Source organism: Ictidomys tridecemlineatus, chromosome X, assembly GCF_052094955.1.
Source record: "Ictidomys tridecemlineatus isolate mIctTri1 chromosome X, mIctTri1.hap1, whole genome shotgun sequence".
In the NCBI taxonomy this organism is placed as follows: domain Eukaryota; kingdom Metazoa; phylum Chordata; class Mammalia; order Rodentia; family Sciuridae; genus Ictidomys; species Ictidomys tridecemlineatus.
This window is the reverse complement of record NC_135493.1, coordinates 43,071,581-43,091,898: the sequence shown is the minus strand read 5'-3', so window position 1 is coordinate 43,091,898 and position 20,318 is coordinate 43,071,581. Positions and strand designations below refer to the sequence as shown.

At 34.2% G+C, this 20,318-nt stretch overlaps 1 protein-coding gene across 1 annotated transcript in view; it reads left to right on the top strand.

Annotated features, from left to right (window-relative positions):
- The window catches only part of Il1rapl2 (interleukin 1 receptor accessory protein like 2), a 1,069,701-nt gene that overhangs the window by 55,737 nt on the left and 993,646 nt on the right, over positions 1 to 20,318 (top strand). Inside the window, exon 2 of the mRNA XM_021725228.3 lies at positions 18,071 to 18,169. Within this exon, the coding sequence (XP_021580903.2) occupies positions 18,088 to 18,169 (82 nt within the window). The 5' untranslated portion in view covers positions 18,071 to 18,087. The remainder of the gene's footprint in view (positions 1 to 18,070; positions 18,170 to 20,318) is intronic.

The window sequence follows — 20,318 nt, the reverse complement described above, 5'->3', positions numbered from 1 at the left end:
TTAATTTTACTTGATTATGAAAATAGAAGAAAAAGGAAGAAAGGGGAAAATGTAGACACATACATACACATACACACTTTACTGTTGCCTAGGTGTAACTTTGAAGACTTATAGCTATTGGCCAGTGAGAAATTATTAAATCATTAATGTTAAAGGTTACTGGTAGATAGGAAAGAAAGCACAGATGATTTGTTCTGCTTCCATTTAGTTGCTTGCTATAGTAAAAGTTACTTAGCTCACTGAACCTCATTTTTTCCCATATTTTACACAACAACTTTCTTAAAGTACCATACAACTCAATTAACTGAAGTATAGAAAGTAGAAAGTGTAATTATCACTAGGATTAGAATAGTTTTTTGGCATTATAGGAAACTGAAAAGTTGCCCTTTTAGCTACTACCACAAAATTCTTATGAAAAACATTTTAAACTAAGTCACAGAGAAAATAGAAGTACAAAAATATGAATCATAGCTAATACTTCCTTGAAATGAAAGCAACACAAAAATTTGACCACCAAAAACTTAAGTTGGTGACCTTAACATCTAATACTAGAAAAATTCCAGAATGTGCTAATACACCATCATTGAATTATACTTCAAACCTCTTTAACCTCCCTTTTCTACAGATAAACTTACCAGCAGTTTCAAAGAGAATGTAGAAACCACAAGATTGCAAATTCCCACCACAAGATCTATGAACTTATGTACACCTTCGTCTATTATTTCTGCTTTCTCTCTCTCTCTCTCTCTCTCTCTCTCTCTCTCTCTCTCTCTCTCTCTCTCTCTCTCTCTCTCTCTCTCGGAGATTGAATTTAAAGGCACTCTACAACTGAGCTATACTCTCAGCCCTTTTTTTTTTTATTTTGAGACAGGGTCTCCCTAAATTTCTGAGGCTGGACTTGAACTTGTGATCCTCCTGGGGCCACTGGGATTATAGGTGTGTGTCCCCATTTCTGGATCTTCCTTCTTTTCTTAAAAAAAATACATTTTATTTTTATTTTTTATTCTTTTTTTTTTCTTTACAGATTTTTTATTGGATTTGTTGTTACATATTCATACATGCACATAGTATGACAATATAATTTGGCTCATATCACTCCCCAGCACTTCCCTCCTCCATCCCATCCTCCTACCCCCTGGCCAATTTCCTCTACTGATCTCCCCTTGATTTTCATAAGATACACATTCTCCACACAGTTCTTTTCCTTTTTCCTCTCTAGCTTCCACATATGAGAAAAAACATATGACCCTTGATCTTCTGACTTTGACTTATTTTGCTTAATGTATGTTTTCAAGTTCCATCCATTTCCTGCAAATGACAAAATTTCATTCTTATTTATGGTGGAATAAAACTCCATTGTGTATATATACCACATTTCCTCCATCTGTTCATTTGTTGATGGACACCTAGTCTGATTCCATAGTTTTGCTATTGTGAATTGTGCTGCTATAAACATGGGTATGCATGTATCATTGTAGTATGATGACTTTACTTCTTTAGGATAAATGCCAAGAAATGGTATAGCTGGGTCATATGGTGGTCCCATGTCTAGTCTCTTGAGGAAGCTACACACTGATTTCCATAGTGTATCTTCTCATGTATGTCAAATCCTTCCTCTTAAGCTCGATATATACTTTTTCTTGTCCATTTATTTCTTTGGTATTCTTACTCTTTAGAATAACCCTGTATATTATTTTTCATCAAACATTCAATTTTTTTCTGCATCCTTTTTCTTATTTTTAAGGATTGTTTAAGGCTTTCTTATTCACAAATAAAAAATTGGTACTACTCCTCAAGGACCATAACTCCAATCTAATCATGAGAAAAAACATTGGTTGAAAAAAAAAAAACTTCTCTGGCCTCCTGCTATGTTCTTACCCCTTTTCTCCTTTCCTTTTTAAAATTTAATAATGTTAATAATTTTAACAACAGCAACAACCCAGGGGTACTTTATGACTACAGTTTATTGGAACAGGGTCTCACTAAGTTTCTGAGTCTGGCCTCAAACTTGCCATCCTCCTGCCTCAGCTTCCTGAGTTGCTGGGATTTGAGGCAGGAAATACCACACCTATTTCTCCTTTCCCATAAGCTGATCTTTGTGAGTGTTGTCTTCACTAACTGTTCTATTTCCTTACCTTCAATGTACTCTTTATTTTATACAGTGTGTTTCTGACCATGCTAGTCCATATACTTGTTTTGTTAGTCTTCTTTTGGCTAATAGCCTTTTCTTGGCTAAACACAAAGAATATTTTTAAATATTTGAGTTGACTATGGAATAGCCCTTAATGTAGTTGTCTTTCTTGAAACATGCTATTTCCTTGGCTTTCTACCCAGGTTTTCTTATACTTCTTTTCCTTTTTATGAGTCACTTTTGTGGACCCATCCATCTCTTTCTCTTTTGGACATTAGCTATAATAAGGAGGAAACTTGTGTGTTCTATTCACATCTTTCATATAAATAAATATATTTCAGTTAGAGCATTATAGTTATACATAGTAGTTGGATTCATTTTCACAAAATTATACCTGCATAGAATTTGATTCACTTAATTTTATTTCCTGGTAACCCCCCAGTTTCCCTCCCCTCTTCCCTTTTCCTATTATCCTTTCTATGCTGATCTTCTTTTCAATTGTTTATTCATTTTTCATTGATGCTTTATACATATACATAAAGGTGCAATTCACTTATATATTTATATAGTGTGATTTTGTTAAATTCAGTCTTCATTTCTTTCCTTTCATGTCCCTCCTTCTTCCTTCTTTATTCCTTCCTTCTCCAGTGATCTTTCCTATATCTTTATGATACATGACCCTGTCTTTTATCCCACCTTACTTTGCTCCAGCTTCTGCATATGAGATAAAGCATTCAACCCTTGATTTTTATTAGTCTTATTTTACTTAGCATGATGTTCTACAGTTCCATTTACCAGCAAGTGCTATAACGTCATTTTTCTTTATGGTTAAGTAAAAACTCCACTGTGTATATATACCACACTTTCTTAATTTATTCATCTATTGATGGGCACCTGGGCTGGATCTATAACTTGGCTATTGTTAATAGTGCATCACTAAAGTATGCTGATTTTAGTTCTTTGTGTAAATACGAAGGAGTGGGATATCCAGATCATATGGTGGTTCTATTTCTAGTTTTTTGAGGAATCTCCTTATTGCTTTCCAAAGTAGTTGCACAGATTTATATTTTACATCAACAGTGTCAAATTGTGCCTTTTTCTCCATGTCCTCTCCAGCATTTATTATTGTTTTTAATCTTGATAATTGCCATTCTAACTGGCATGAGATGAAATCTCATGTTTTGATTTGCATTTCTCTGATTGCTTTTTGTGAAAGCCACACAAAAATTTGACTACCAAAAACTTAAGGTGGTGACCTTAACATCTAATTTATATGTTTGTTGGTTATTTGTGTTTCTTCCTTTGAGAAATGTCTACTTATTTTTCTTGCCAATTTATTTCTTGGGTTGTTTTTCTGGTGTTAAGCTTTTTGAATTCTTTATATATTAACAATTTTAATCCTGTCTTAAGAGCAGTTAGCAAAGATCTTCTCCCATTGTGTAGGCTCCCTCTTCATGCTATTAATTGTTTACTTTGTTGTGCAGAAGCTTTTTAATTTAATGCCATCACACTTATTGATTCTTGGTTTTATTTCTTGAGCTTTAGTTGTCTTGTAAAGGAGGTCAGTGTCTATACTAATGTGTTAGAGTGTTGACCTCATCTTTGCTTCTTGCACAAAAAGTTTCTGGTCTAATTTCTAGGTCTTTTATCCACTTTCATTGGGCTTTTGTTAAGGATGAGAGATAGGGATCTAGTGCTATTTTTTTTTCACAGATGGACATCTAGTTTTACCAGCACCATTAAGTGATACAGGATATCTTTTTTTCAATGTATATTTTTATACCTGCCCATCTCTTAAATGCTTCTGTTTCTTAGGCCTGTATCCTTTGACATTTCTTATTTTGTTTCTATCATTTGCAATTCAACTATGCCTGTAAAATTTAAATATCATCTCTATGCTTAAGACTAATGAGTGTAGGGGCTGGGGTTGAGGCTCAGTGACAGAACGCTTGCCTAGCATGTGTGAGGCCCTGGATTCAACCCTCAGCACCACATAAAAATGAATAAATAAAATAAAGATATTGTGCCCAACTACAACTAAAAAATAAATATTAAAAAAGACTAATGAGTATATATTCTGAGTCTCTTTCCTTAACTCCAATCAGCATCTCTAATTTCCCACTGAATATCCATGCTTAGGTAAACTAAGCAACTCAATCTCTACATGTTCTGACCCCAGCTTACCTCTCCAGCATCAGCTTTCTCTAGTCTTACCCAGAAATCCATATTCTGCCATATTAAACTCATTTTACTTTAGTAAATGTGTCATGCACCTTCAATTATAGGCCAGTGTCCATGTTATTGCCTCTTTGGGGGATAATATTTCCTATCATGCTTTAGATTTTAACTTAGAAATCAGTTTCTCCACAAAGTCTTCTGTTACTAATAAACATGAGCTTAATTTCTGTCTTAACTCAAACTCTGTATTTTCTTTTTATTACATTTAAAATGCTTTATTGTTATTGCCTGTTAAACAGACTGTGATAATATAAAAGTTGGATATAACATTTATGTTGCTCCCATTTGTATCTCCATTGTAGGCACACAATAAATTAAATTCATAAATTAATGGATCTTAGGAGCAAGTTAGGCTTAAAAAACCTGTTGTTTACTTTTGTTAGAATTATTAGTCTGATATATTAATGTGAAAGCCAAGTGTATCAAACATAATACCACTCATGACAGGATGTTCTGGCATAGGCTGCTTAAATGGATTCTAGTGTAGTTAAATGATTTATACCTAGTTGGTCACCCAGATTAATGGATTAATGCCAATGTATAGAGAGTTCTATAATGGTAGTCCACAGGTTTCTATTCTATGTCCCATCTTATTAAGAATTTTTAAATATCCACTTGATTGTAAGTAGAGAAAGCAAACTTATATAATGAGAAAGTTAAAAAAAATTCACAAAAGCCTCATTACTTGAGGCAATCTTGATTTAGAATGATTTGAAATGATAGACTAAAACTAACATAAATGTATTTCATAGGAATTGTTACAAAACTACAGATTTAGGGTAAAAATCATTGAATTCATTCCACATTCAAGAAGAATTGATTGTGTACTACTGTGTTCTGGTCAGTGGTTCAGGGGATTTAAAAAAAAACACTGCCCTGGAAATACATACATGCCATGTATATATTGCAGGTTAAGTTCTAGACCACTGAAAGAAAACAAATATCACAATAAAGTGAGTTATAGAAATTTTTTGCTTTCCCAGTGTTTACATATTTATACTTTACTGTTTTAAGTATGGAACAGCATCATGTCTAAAGAGGAATTTATATAACCTTAGTTAAAAATACTTGGGGCTGTGGTTATAACTCAGTGGTAGAGTGCTTGCCTAGCATGTGTGAGGCACTTAATTTGATCCTCAGCATAACATAAAGATAAATAAATAAAATAAAGGCATAAAATACTATAACATTATAAAAATAATTTATTGCTAAAATGCTAATAATCATTGATCCTTTAGCAAGTCATGATCCTTTCACTGGTGGAGGATCTTGCTTCAGTGTTGATAGCTACTTGACTGATCAGGGTCATGGTTGCTGAAAGTCAGAGTGTCTAGTGGCAATTTTTTAAAATAAGACAACAATGATATTTTCTGCATCTACCGCATCCACTGAAGTAGTAGATGCTGTATAATAGCATTTTACCCATTGTAGAACTTTCAAAATTGGAGTCAATCATCTCAAAATATGCCACTGTTCTATCAACTAATCTTATATAATTTTCTAAATCATTTGTTTTCATTTCAACAATGTTCACAGCATCTATACCAGGAGTAGACTCGATCTTAAGGAACCACTTCCTTTGCTCATTCATAAGAAGCAATTCCTCTTTCATTATTTATCATGAGATTGCAGCAATCCAGTCACTTCTTTTTTAAAATTTTTTTAATATTTATTTTTTAGTTTTCGGTGGACACAACATCTTTGTATGTGGTGCTGAAGATCGAACCCGGGCCGCACGCATGCTAGGCAAGCGCGCTACCGCTTGAGCCACATCCCCAGCCCTCAGTCACTTCTTTAGGGTGCACTTTTAATTTTAGTACTTTTGCTATTTCCACCAAATGTGCAGTTTTTCCACTGAAGTCTTGGATCCCTCAAAGTGATCCATGAAGGTTAAAGTCAACTTCTCCAAACTCCTATAAATGTTGATATTTTGAACTCTTTCCATGGATCACAAATGCTTAAGGCTTCTATTATGGTGAATCCTTTCTAAAAGGTTTTCAATTTTCTTTGCCCAGGTAGATCAGAGGAATTGCTTTCTATGTCAACTATAGCCTACGAAATGTATTTCTTAAATAAGAAGATATGAAATTTGAAATTACTTCTTGATTCATGGCTTGCAGAATGGATGTTGTATTTGCAGGCAATGGATGTTGTATTTGTAAATGTGCAATGAGACTAATGAAAACACCATTAGTCTCATTGCACATTTACATCAGACCCCTCAGGTGACCAGGTACTTTGTCAATTAGCAGTAATATCTTGAAAATAATCTTTTACTTTTCCTGAGCATTAGATCTCCATAGTGAGCTTAAAATATTCAGTAAACCATGCTATCAAAACATATGCTATCATTCAGGCTTTGTTGTTCCATTAATAGAGCATAGGCAGAGTATATTTAGTATAATTCATAGGGACTCTAGGATTTTCACAATAGTCAATGAGAAATAGATTCAACTTAGAGTTCGCAGCTGCATTGGCTCTAAACAAGAGTCAAGCTGTCCTTTGAAGCTTTGAAGCTAGTTATTGACTTTTTCTCTCTATCAAAGTTTTAGATGTCATCATCTTCTAATGTAAGGCTGTTTTTAAAAATATATTTTTTGTAGTTGTATTTGGACACAATACTTTTATTTTATTTATTTTTATGTGGTGCTGAGGATCGAACCCAGTGCCTTGCACATGCTAGGCAAGCACTGTACTGCTGAGCAACAGTCCCAGCCCCTGAAAGACTGTTTTAACCATTTTGGAAATCTGTTATTTAGTATAGCCACCTTCATCCATGGTCTTAGCTAGATCTCCTGGATAATTTGTTGCAGCTTCCACATTAGCACTTACTGCTTCACTTTGCTCTCTTAGGTTATGGAGACAGTTTCTTTCCTTAAATGTCATGAACTAGATTCCTGTAGCTTCAAATCTTTTGTTGGTTGCTTTCTCACTTTTCTAAATCTTCATAGAATTGAAGAGAATTAGGGCTTTGCTCTGTATTAGGTTTAGGCTTATGGGAATGTTGTGGTTAGTTTGATGTTCTAGCTAGACCACTGAAACATTCTCCATATAAGCAGTAAGGCTGTTTCACTTTCTTATCATTCATGGGTTTACTGGAGTCTTGCTTTTTATTTCCTTCAACAAGTTTTTCTTTGCACACATGACTTGAATATTTGGTGCAAGAGGCCTACCTTTTGGCTTTTTATTTTAAAGTAAGAGACATGGGACTCTTCCTTTGACTTTAACAGAGGCCATTGTAGGGTTATCAACTGGCCTATTTTCAATATGGTTGTAACTAGGGCATAGGGAGGCCCTAGACAGGAAGACAGGGGAAGAGCTACTTTTGGAGAAGTCTGAACTTTTATCAATTCCCTTCATTCTCTTATATAGGTACAGTTCATGGAGTTACAAATTAATTATAATAGTAACATCAAAGACCACTAATCAAGCTGGGCATGGTGCATGCCCCCATTGGCTTGGGCGCCTAAGGCAAAAAGATCTGCAGTGCAGAGTCAGCCTCAGCAACAGTGAGGCACTAAGAAACTCAGTGAGAACCTGTCTCTAAATAAAATACAAACTAGAGCTGAGGATGTGGCTCAGTGGTCGAGTGGCCCTGAGTTCAATCCCTGGTACAAAAAAAACCCCCCAAAACAAAACAAAACAACAACAACAGCAACAACAACAAAACACTAATTACAAATCACCATAACTTACAGAATAATAATGAAAATGTTTGAAATACAGAGAAATTAAAAAAGGGTGATGCAGAGACACAAAGTGAGCACATGCTATTGGGAAAATGGCAGTGACAGAGTTGCTCAGTGCTGGATTGCCACAAACTATCAATTCTTAAAACAGCAATATTTGCATATCACAATAGAGTGCAATAAAATGAGGTATGCCTGACAATTATATTTAAATACTTGTATTGAATCTGGATCATGGCACATAATAGTATCTTTGAATTTTGCATTCTTTAAGTAGGTAATATTATTTGTTATTCTAGGTATTATGTTAATTTTATAATAATACACCAAAAGTATAATATTTCTCTCTCTCTCTCTCTCTCTCTCTCTCTCTCTCTCTCTCTCTCTCTCTCTCTCTCCTGGGGATTAAACTCAGGGGCACTTTACCACTGAGCTACAGCCCCAGCCCTTTTTAATTTTTTTGAGGCAATATCTCACTAAATTGCTTAGGACCTCACTAAGTTGCTGAGGCCAGTCTCAAACTTGCAATTCTTCTGCCTCAGCCTCTAGAGTCACTGGGATTACAGGCATGTGTTACCACACCTGGCTCAGAAAGTGTAATATTAATCTCAATGTGAATTTAAAACTTTTAAGCTGTATCAGTCAGGATAATTTAGATTATGCTATTGTAACAATCTCTAACCCTTGGCATTTGTAATATCAAAAGTTTTATTTTCTCATTTATGTAACATGTTGGCTAGAATCTCTGCTCCATGAATCTTCATTCTGCAATCCAAGGTGACATAAATCATCATTTTACACATTACTAGTCATCATGGCATAAAGATGACTGTGAAAGTCATAACACTAACTAACAAATAATGTTCTGACTTGGAAGTGATACATAACTGTAAGTGGTGACTTTTGCTTACAAGTAATTAGCTAGAACCAGTTGCATGTCTCCTCCAGTCATAATGGGGTCAGGAAATACAATCTGTTTCTAAAGTCAAAGAGTCATAAATTTACTGGTTCTTTTTAGTTATACATGACAGTGGAATCCATTTTGATGTAATTATACAAGCATGGAATTTATCTTGTTCTAATTGAGTTTGTAGTACTTCTCCTTTCCTATTAACTTTTGCCTCCTTATATCTATCCTTTTGCCATTTACCCATAGGTGTTTTTTAAAAAAATAATTTCTTGTGGATATCCATAATGGTGAGATTCACTGTGATATATATGTACATAGAAAAGTTATGTCAGATTGACTTGACTATCTTTCCTTTTCCTATTCCCTCTCCTTTCCCTTTGTTCCCTTTGTCTAATCCACTGAACTTATATCTCCCCCTTATTGTGAGTTAGCTTCCACATACCAGAGAGAATATTTGGCCTTGGTTTTTGGAATTGACTTATTTCACTTAGCATGATAGTCTCCAGATCCATCCATTTACAGGTACATGCATAAAGTCATTCTTTTTTATGGCTGATTTATATTCCATTGTGTATATATTCCACACTTTCTTTATGTATTCATCTGTTGAAGTGCATCTAGGCTACTCCATGGCTTAGCTACTGTGAATTTTGCTGCTATAAACATTGATGTGGCTGCATCACTGTAGTATGCTGATTTTAAGGGCTTTGGGTATAATCAAGGAGTGGGATAACTGGGGCAAATTATGGTTATATTCCTATATTTCTTAGGAATCTCCATACTGCTTTCCAGAGTGGTTGCACCAGTTTGTAGTTCTAACAAAAATGTGTAAGTGTACTTTTTCCCCCACATCCTCACCAACATTTATTGTTAATTATATTCTTGACATGATAGATATTCTGACTGGAGTGAGATGAAATCTCAGTGTAGTTTTAATTTGTATTACTCTAATTGTTAGAGATGTTGAGCAGTTTTTCGTATATTTGTTGGTCAATTCTATTTCTTCTGTGATGTGTCTGTTCAGTTCCTTTACCCATCTATTTTTTCTTTACCCATTTATTGATTGGGTTATTTTTTTTTTGGTGTTAAGTTTTTTAAGTTCTTTATATATCCTGAGATGAATGCTTTATCTGAGGTACAGGGTGCAAAGATTTTCTCCCATTCTGTAGGCTCTCTCTTCATACTCTTGATTATTTCCTTTGTTGTGAAGAAGATTTTTATTTTGATGCAATCACATGTATTGACTTTTGATTTTACTTTGTGTGCTTTAGAAATCTTGTTAAGGAAGTAAGCTCTTGAGCTGATACATTGAAGTGTTGGGACTACATTTTCTTTTAGCAAGTGCAGGGTTCCAAGTCTAATTCCTAGGTCTCAGATCCATTTTGAGTTGAATTTTGTGCAGGGTGAGAGACAGTGGCTAAATTTCATTTTACTACATATGGATTTCCAGTTTTCCTAGCACCATTTGTTGAGGAGGCTATCTTTTTCCAATGTATATTTTTGGCACCTTTGTGTGGTATGAGATAACTGTATTTATGTGGGCTTGTCCCTATGCCTTCTATTCTATTCGTATTCATGTCTGTTTTGGTGCAATACCATGCTTTTTTTATTACTATACCTCTGTAGTATAATTTAATTTCTGGTATTATGATGCCTCCTGCTCCACTTTTCTCGCTAAGGATTATTTTGGCTATTCTGCATCTCTTGTTTTTCCAAATGAATTTCATGAGTACTTTTTCTATTTCCATGAAGAACATTATTGGAATTTTAATGGACATTGCATTGAATCTGTATAGTACTTTTGGTAATATGGCCATTTTTACAATACTAAATTCTGCCTATCCAATTACATGGTTGTCTTTCCATCTTCTAAGGTCTTCTTAAATTTGTTTCTTTGGTGTTCTGTAGTCTTCATTATAGAGATCCTTAATCTCTTTTGCTAGATTGATTCTCAAGTATTTATTTATTTATTTATTGTGCTGGGGATCAAACCCAGGGCCTTGTGCATGTGAGATAAGCACTCTACCAACTGAGCTATATCCCCGGCCCTCAATTTTTTTTGAGGCTATTGTGAATGAGATAGCTTTCCTGATTTCACTTTTAGCTGATTCATTTTTGGAGTTAAAGAATGCTATAAGAGTCATAAATATTTGGAAAACCAAATTAATGATTACCATGAATCTATTGAGGAAAAAGCAAAAATTGCCGTTCAATTTTGGGCTTTAAAGTATTAAATATTTATAATCTTTTTCTATAAATTTATATATACACATCCATTCACAGATTTCCCTATTATATATGGGATCATAATCCTTTCATATATCTTATAGATTTATCCATATCTACATATACTTCTCTATCTCAGTCTTTTAAAAAATATTTTAGTTGTTTTTTATTTATATGTGGGCTGAGAATCCAAACCAGTGCCTCACACATGTGAGGGAAGCCCTGTACCACTGAGCCACAACCCCAGCCCTCTACCTCAGTCTTTTTAAATGGCTGTATAATATTGTAAAATATGGATGTTCTTCCCCAACCCCATGAAAAGATGTTTAGTTTGTTACCAGATTTTTACTGTTACAACATGTACTGCATTGACTCTTTGTACATTCACATATTTCTATGCATATGCTTTTGGATTTCTGTAGTATAGATTCATAGAAAAGAAATTCTTGAGCACTTTAAACTTCCTTCCAATCTGTTATACCAATTTAAAATGCCACAAACTGTATATGAACACATAGGTTACATTTTGAGAAAAGTAGACACTTTTATTGATGGAAGAAAGTGCTGGATGATAAAGAATTTAAACACCATATCAAAATGAATAATGATTGACTTTTGTCTAAACAAATTGTAAGACCTTAAACCCACTAGTTCTAGGTTTGATGACAGGAACAACTTTGAAAAATCTGACCCTATCATATATAACACTTTGGTTATATCCTAACAGGATATATTTCTGTGGTTGCTTATACTATTGTTTTCCCTCTATGTTTGCATCTTCTTTTCTTCTCTCTGTCCTTTCTTCTATCTCTCAGTAGTTTTTCTTTCATTCTCATTATCTCATTTCCTCCTCTTTCTGGAAGTCAACTTTTTATGTTTTTATTTCTGGTTTTTTTTTCTTTCTATGCTTCTCCATAGATTCCTGTTTCTCTTCTTTGTGTTTATTTTTGTCACCATCTCTTCCTCTCTCTTTCTCTCTCATATATATGTGTATATATATGTGTGTATGCATGTGTGTATATACATATATTCATGTATATGTACACACATGTATATGTCTGTTGAATTAGAAGATATGAGGTTGCGATAAATATGTATTAACTACATAAATCCTCTGTGTATGTGATCCTCAAGTATATATGTGATACTGTGTGTGTGTGTGTGTGTGTGTATGTGTGTGTGTGATTGGAAAATATTATAAAAATGCCAAAATTTTCTCTGATGGCAAGAATGTAACAAGAAATAATTATGTGCTCTCTGCAAACAGCTGATATTTTTAGTCAGGGCTGGTGTGTTAAAATATATTTATAAATTAAATTTGTTTTGGTTTTTATAGTCAAGAATTTGCCATACAAATACAAAATTAGCATAAATCAGAAATCCTATATACCTGGCACTTTAAGGGAGGAAGAAAGTAAAATGTGGAAGGTAATTTGCAAACTATACTTGAAAGTCATTCAAGCATAACATCATCATTACAATTATCTGTCAAAATATTTAGTCCAATTACAGTTTTAAAAGCTCTAGTCAAGATGGCACTACTTATATCAGATTTTGGTACTCTAAGGAGAGGAATACTAATGCCCTCATTAGCCATTGTCCTAGCATCTTCATTCTTTTTAATTCCTCATGTGGTCTTTGGGGATTTTTGCATACTAACCCTAGGGAATTAGTATACACAAAGCTCTCTAGGGAATATGAACTTCAGGAGTAAAAAGCATTGCATATTTATAACTATGGTAGGGGGGGAAGACTATTTGGGGAAAAAAGATAATTTTGAAGTAATTGAGTTGCAGCATAATTGCCATCATAGTAGGTATTATACATGGTCTTGTATATTTTATTCACACAACAGCAAGTTGGTTGTAAAACCACCAAGAGGAAAAGTTATAATGTAATAAACCTAAATTTCAGTGTAAGATTTCCAGGGGATAGCTTTAGCTGCTTCTGACACTTTTAGTATTTAAACAGATGTGTGCAACCGTATGTTAGGAGCCCAGTGGTCACAGTTCTGAGACATTCCTTGATCAATGATGATATTGCAGGCTGACTGCTGTTGCAGATGAATACTGCTAGGAGATTGATTACGCTGGCCTTTCTCTTTGAGTGAATTGTCAGTTTGGCATATTTTCTCTTTCAATGGGAAATCTGAATCATCTATTGAACATGCTACAAAACACTTTTCCTATTTTATATTCCCTTACCATTTAATATATTCAGGTTGTTCTTCATTGTCTTACACTTGAATAAGCATTCCACTAAGCACACATCTCTGCAGTTGGGTCATAGCTCCTTGTAGGCAAGGAGCTACATTTTACAATCTCAGATTTGGCTCATGACTCCTATAGCATCTAAATTTTAGGGAAAAATAATTTAGTTGTGGTTGAGTGATTGGACTTTGTAGTCATACAGACCTAGAGTCAAATGTTTTTTTCTATAGTTTACTAACTCACGACCTTGGTAAGTCACAAATGTCAGTTCTTCAAAAAGAATAGTAGGGCTAATAACAACTCCTAAGATTGTTGAGAGGATATATTGCCATATATCGGTTTACCACAGTATTGAGCACAAACAAAATAATCACCAAATTATATTATTATCATAAAGTGCAGTTCAGCAAAATTTGTTGAATTAATTGACTCACCTATGGAAATGAGATAGATTAAATATATGGACTTAAACAGTTCATATGGCCAGGTTTTCTAATTGCCACTGATCTTAAGTGATAATTAAGTAATTCTGTAATTAACTTATTCAGTTTTAATGATGATTCCTGTAGTCAATGTCAAACATTAAATATTTTATTTTGCAAGGAATATGGAGGGTCAGTTATATAAAAAGGTAGAGATATTTCTGGTTCTATTATTTTCTAATATGTTATATCTGTGAATATCAGCTATAAAGTGTAGCTTGTATTATAACTGAAAATGATCACATACTAATCACTGGGTGAATACAATTTAGTATGAGCATGTACTTTAGGAAAAGTTTGAGTAATAAGCCTTCTTTCAAAAGTCTATAGAGTGTATAGATCTTTTTTCTTTTTTATTTGTTCTAATTCATTATACATGATAGTAGAATATATTTTTGACATATTATATATATTTGGAGTATAAAATTCTCATTCTTCTGGTTGGACATGATGTAGAATTATATTTGTCATGTAATTATATATGCACATAGGATAGTAATGTATGATTTATTCTACTATCATTGCTATTCCCATTCCCCACCTTGCCCTTCAATACACAATAAAGAAGAATGAATTTATGGCATTTGCTGGTAAATGGGTGGAACTGAAGACTATCATGCTTAGTGAAATAAGCCAATCCTAAAAATCAAAGGCCAAATGTTTTCTCTGATATGTAGATGCTAATTCACAATAAGTGGTAGGGTTAGGGAAGAACAGAGGTACTTTGGATTAGAGTATACATAATCTTCTGAGCTGGAAGTTTGGTAGATAAGTTCTATGGAAAATAAAGAATTGTGTGAAGTACTTGTTTTTTTCAGAGTTTTGATTTGGATTCGCCAAAAAGCAGACTCTGAGACAAGGATTTTTTTTTAATATATGTAATTTTTAGTTGTTGATGAACCTTTATTTTATTCATTTATTTATATGGGGCACTGAGAATCAAACCCAGTGCCTCATACACGCCAGGCAAGTGTTCTACCACTGAGCCACAATGCCAGCCCCATGAGACAAAGATTTGGATGTGGATAGTTTATTTTGAAGATGATGCAAGGAAGTATTATAAGGGAGTGGCACAGTCAGACTGGAAGGAAGGAAGTGCAAATAAAGGGTTTTTAAGGAGCAGGTTGCCACTCAATCCTACTGGAACATACCAAGGGTTGAGTGAGCTGGAGTATTCATTCACCAACTTCTATAATTGACTAAGAATCATTCATGACATGTTAATAATATGGCACTTCCATTCTACCCCTTATGCTAGATAAGCTGTTTTTGCAGATAGAAAGTTCCTTCTGGCAAAGAAACATAAGAAGACATCTGGGATAATTTTAGGGTGAGCCAAGAGGACATGCATTAGGGAACCAACAGTGTTCATGACAACAGGTGACAAGACACAGCTCAGATTTAGAGAATTATGTATTAGATAAAGTGTGTTCTCTTTCAAATAAATGAATAATTTAAAAAAAACACTAAAAATTTCCATCCATTTGTATTACTTGAACTTTTCACTTGATATAATGTAATATATGTTGGTCCTGTTCTTTAATTCATTAAGCATTTATTATCAATTATGTTTCAGACTGTGCTAAAGATACAACAGTTAATGACTAAATGGCTGCCCTTGTAAAGCTTACATTATAAAGGGCAAGGAGTGGCAAAAGCTAGTAAAAGAAACTTTATTGTGAAATGTTTCAACTTAAATGAGTATGAACATGAAATTGTCCCCCCCCCACTAATTGCCACTTACCTATTTTTTTTTCCACTGGGAAACAAAGGATAATGATAAATATTTAAGTCTGATTCTATAACTTTTCAAATGCTTTTAGATATTGTAAGAGTCTCATTTTGATTTTGTCTTTACTAACTTCAAACTCTTACCTTATTCAAATATCATCTGTTTTTCCTCAAACAGATGAGACATGGCTCTAGTCTAGGAGTTTGGGGGTACCTGGTAGGCTTTCATTTACCCCATTCTTCTTTCTCTTTTACCTGTGCCTTTTGTATTATTGTCTTGGGAGGAGAATTGCTGGGGAGGAGATATAGAGAAAAGACAAGACATTTATCACTCTGTGTCTTTGGTTGGTCATAATTGCTCTTTTAGCTGTCTATAGGCACTATATAAATAGGTACTTCTTGTAATAGCCTGCTAATGAAAAGGTCCCCAAGTATGTCCTTTGGGCATTGGAAGACCCTTGCTTTTTTTTTTTTTTTTTTTAGTACTAGGGATTAAACCCAGGGTGCTTAACCACTGAGCCACATTCCCAGCCCTTTTATTTTTATTTTTTTATTTGGAGATGGGATCTCACTAAATTGTTTAGGGCCTTGATAAGTTGCTGAGGCTGGCTTTGATTTTGTGATCCTCCTCCTCAAGCCACTGGGATTACAGGCATGCATTGCCATACCTGGCAACCCTTGTAACTTTTGATTACATATTCAGTTAGACGTTTAGCTTATGCTTTCATGTCACTTTCCTCTTGTTATACCTTTATCTTCTCCATGTTGCAAAGCATCCCACAAGAATGATCTATCTATCTATTCTTTCTTGGACCTTTGGATTCCAAATTCATCTCCAGTTCCTCTTGAGAAATTGAAATTTGCTGTGTGTTGGAAATAGGTGAAGATTAGTCCTGGCTCTCTCGTCATTTGGCCATATCAAACACACTATGCATCCCCAGGGTTCTTTATCCTTCCCTAGTGGTGCAGGGAGAAGTCCAGAATATCTGATGGTAAGCACAGGGTCAATTGGGAAAGGAAAAGCCTGTCTTCCACATCAAAATGTGACCTCATTCTCCTTCCTAGTCCTCTTTGTTTATTGATGAGGTGAGTGGGAATTGATAAGAATTTAGCTGCATTGGTTTATTGAGCTGGTGGCCTCAGATACCAAACTCTGGAAAATTTCTGATTTTAGGATATCAGGCAAATCTTTGAGGCCATTTCTGGGAAAAGATGATCCCATTCAGCACTCAGTGTCACCCTGTTTCTCTTATATTCTGGGTAAGGTTTTGTACTTTTAGGAACAAATCAATGATTGAAAAAAAAGAAATCATCATATAGAATTCTAGATCTTTAAATATTATCCCAAGGCTGTTCTTATCTTTCAGGTTTTCTTCCATTCATTATTTCAAAGATCGTATGCTTTCACCCTCATAGACCCCTTTGCCATTTTATATCTTGGGTTTATGATGAGCCAAATATACCACTGCAGGGCTTATATTCTGATTATTAAAAGACCCTAGATGAGCTACCATATAGGTAGCCAATTTGCTAAAAAATCTTAATGGGGACAACAATGTTAAAATAGTTTTTATTTATTTTTTTACCAAATACCTACTGATAATGTTGTTTCCATGTTATAGGATGGGAAGACTTCATTATATCTCACTTCTGTTTCATACTTTTTTTTTCAATAATTTTTTTTGTTTTGTAACAATTTCATCTCAATGGTGTAAGATATAGTGCTGTCAATTTAAAAATGCCAGTGTCAAAATTGAGTAGAATCTCTTCCTTTTACATTAACAAAGTGATTATAAGTGTTGATAAATCTTGTGGATAAAATAAATAAAGAGGAAAGCTAAAGAATAACGGAGTTAAGATTGGGTAGTTGGGAAAAGCCTTTTGATGAGAATGAGGCATGTAGCATGTTAAGGAACTAACTCCATAAAGACCTCCAAAAGCAGGATAAAGTACAAAGGCCATGAGAAGGAAATGACAAATAAAATGACCATAGTGACTTGGGTCATAGACAACAAGAAGAGTCTTGTGAAAAAAAGATAAAAAGATGCAGCTCGGAGTTGCATCTACTGGGGAGAAAGTCTACTGGGGAGAGTTTGATTTTACTCTAAATCTAATGCATGGTATTAAAGTTTTTACTATGAAACTCTGATATGATTAAATATGAACCTTCAACTTTTCTTTCATTTGCATAAAAATGGAGCCAGATGTCACTAGATTACCATTATTTTGTAATGTGTCTTTGAGAAATGTAAAATTAGAAAGTTGAGAATCTAAATGCCTGGACAAGAAGTGTTTCAGATTTTGGAACATTTGCATAGACTTTATATACCTAATGTCATTTTGGGTTTGGGATTTTCGGATTAGGGATGCTCAACCTGTAGATGTTGTGTTGTTGAGGAGAAGTTGTTTGGTTTAAATCCATCTCCTTTTTTCCTTTTCTTTTGACTTTTCAGGCACAACAAAGTGAACAATGAAGCCACCATTTCTTTTGGTCCTTGTGGTCTGTTCTGTATTCAGCACAAATTTGAAGATGGTGTCAAAGAGAAATTCTGGTAAGTTGCTGACAACTTCTATTTGGTCAAAAATGTGTAGGTTTTGTGAGCATTCAGAGGGCATCTGTGCCTTTAACTGGGGGATATCTTTAGACAAAGCACTTGCATTCTAGCTATATTGGAAAGTAGCCAAAATAAAAATGAGGTTTTAGCCTACCACTGAGAAAATGTTGGGAGACCAGTGAAATTTTGTTACACTTCAATGACCAGTATATTCTCAGTGGACAATGAAATGTTAAAGGCCTACTTAGAGTTGGTTACATTCGCTAGTGAATAAACACTTGGGAGCAAACATTTACAAATGAAAAGATAGGAAACCTTTAAAATATATATCCTTTGCCTCCTAATTGAGTGTATAGCAATATAATTTAAATGAAAAGTTTTGACAAATATCAGAAAGCATTAGTTCTTCATATTTCTACCAAATCCCTAACAGGCAGAGGTTTAAAGGCTGTAAGTTCAAAAATATTAGCTAATTGCCTGAAGAAAAAATTCTTGAGAAGAAGTATCTATTCCTAGAACATGGTGGTCTGGCAGGCAGCCATGATTGTATAAAGAGATATCAGTAGATATCCAAATCAAAGCTTAATTATTGTTTAATAACATTTGGATGGCTATACATATATATGCATAAATATATATATTTCATTTTCACTATATATTCTAACTATAATTACAAACCATGCATGACATTTTAAGAATTGATTTTCTGTCTGTAGTCATTCCAGAAGGCATTGAGGAATGTATTATGTGGAAACAAAAGATTATTCTGGGGCTTTCTACTGGCTTCTAATTCAGTTATTTCTCAGAATTAAATGTATGCACTTTATTCTCTCATTAAGTATAAAATCTAGGCAATAAACTACAAACTTAATTTTCAAAGCAATAAATACTGGATGGGGCTTGGTGTTTGGTTAATATTTGCTTTCTTAGGTAAGAATACTTGATAATGAAATATCTAACAGATAGTGGTGTTCTTCAGTTAATAAGTCTCTCATGAAAGTGGGTAAGTCTATAAAGTGGAGAAACAGTGCTAAAATCCAAAGCATTCTGGAATGGTAAAGGTAGGGCAATATTCTGGCTTTCCCCCTCTTATATAGACTTATGTATTTAAATCACTTTAGTGTTATTGTGACTTTTTTGGCTGTATTTGTGGGTCATATTTTAACTATCATTTCTCCCACTTGGCATATCATTCATAGCTGCCTTTCCTTCCCTTACCTTTCATGTCACATTTTCGCTTTGAATCTTGGTTCAGATTGATTGTTACTGAAATAAGACTTGGAGAGATTACTTACTGGCAAATGTAACCTGTTGGACTAGATCCCATTTTCTTTACCTGGTTATGTCATAAAGTCTGTAGCAGATTCTGTAAGGAAAAAAAATCTGTTAGAAATTTTTTTTTTCTGTTAGCAATTTAAAAAGTCACCTGTATTATGGTAGTTTCATTCAAGAAAAATCCAAACTAAAAACAAAAACCCCTCAAGATACTTTCTATGCATTCTGTCTTACATCTTGGCTTATTATTTAAGAGGAGAGAGGTAATTAACAATATATACACATATATGTGTGGATATATGTGTGTGTCTGTATGTATATGTTTATATCTATATCTGGAATGTTGCCATTGATACACAGATATCATTCAGAGATCAATTTTTCAATGATTTGCCCCTTTATTTTTACTTGCTGTGGCTTAGTAGGGGATCTTTGTTTTGTTTTCTTAGTGTGGCCAAATGAAGTCAGCTTTATTGAAGAATCATTACACCAAAAAGTATTCCATTTAAAGTTGAAGTGTTTGAATGTTTGAGTCTCTGCATGCCATTCCTTTGCATCCTCCTCCAGGACAATAGCAGTTGCAATATTGAAACAAAACTTCTTTTAGGTCTGGGGAGTAGAAATGGTTTGAAAGCACAGTTGGTCTTTTCCTGTTATGTCTTCCTATTTCTGTTTATGCTGTATATAGTAAAGGCAGAAAAGACTAGTAGATTGGCCTTGGTTTGTGCTTATCTGTGTGGTTTTGTTTCATAATACAGAAAAACTGTGTGAGGGATGAATAAAAGACATCCTAAATTGCCCAGAGCTGATGTAAATTGGAGGGGCTGTTCTTTGGACTCTTGCCTCCTCTCCAGCCCTACACTTTGGTTAA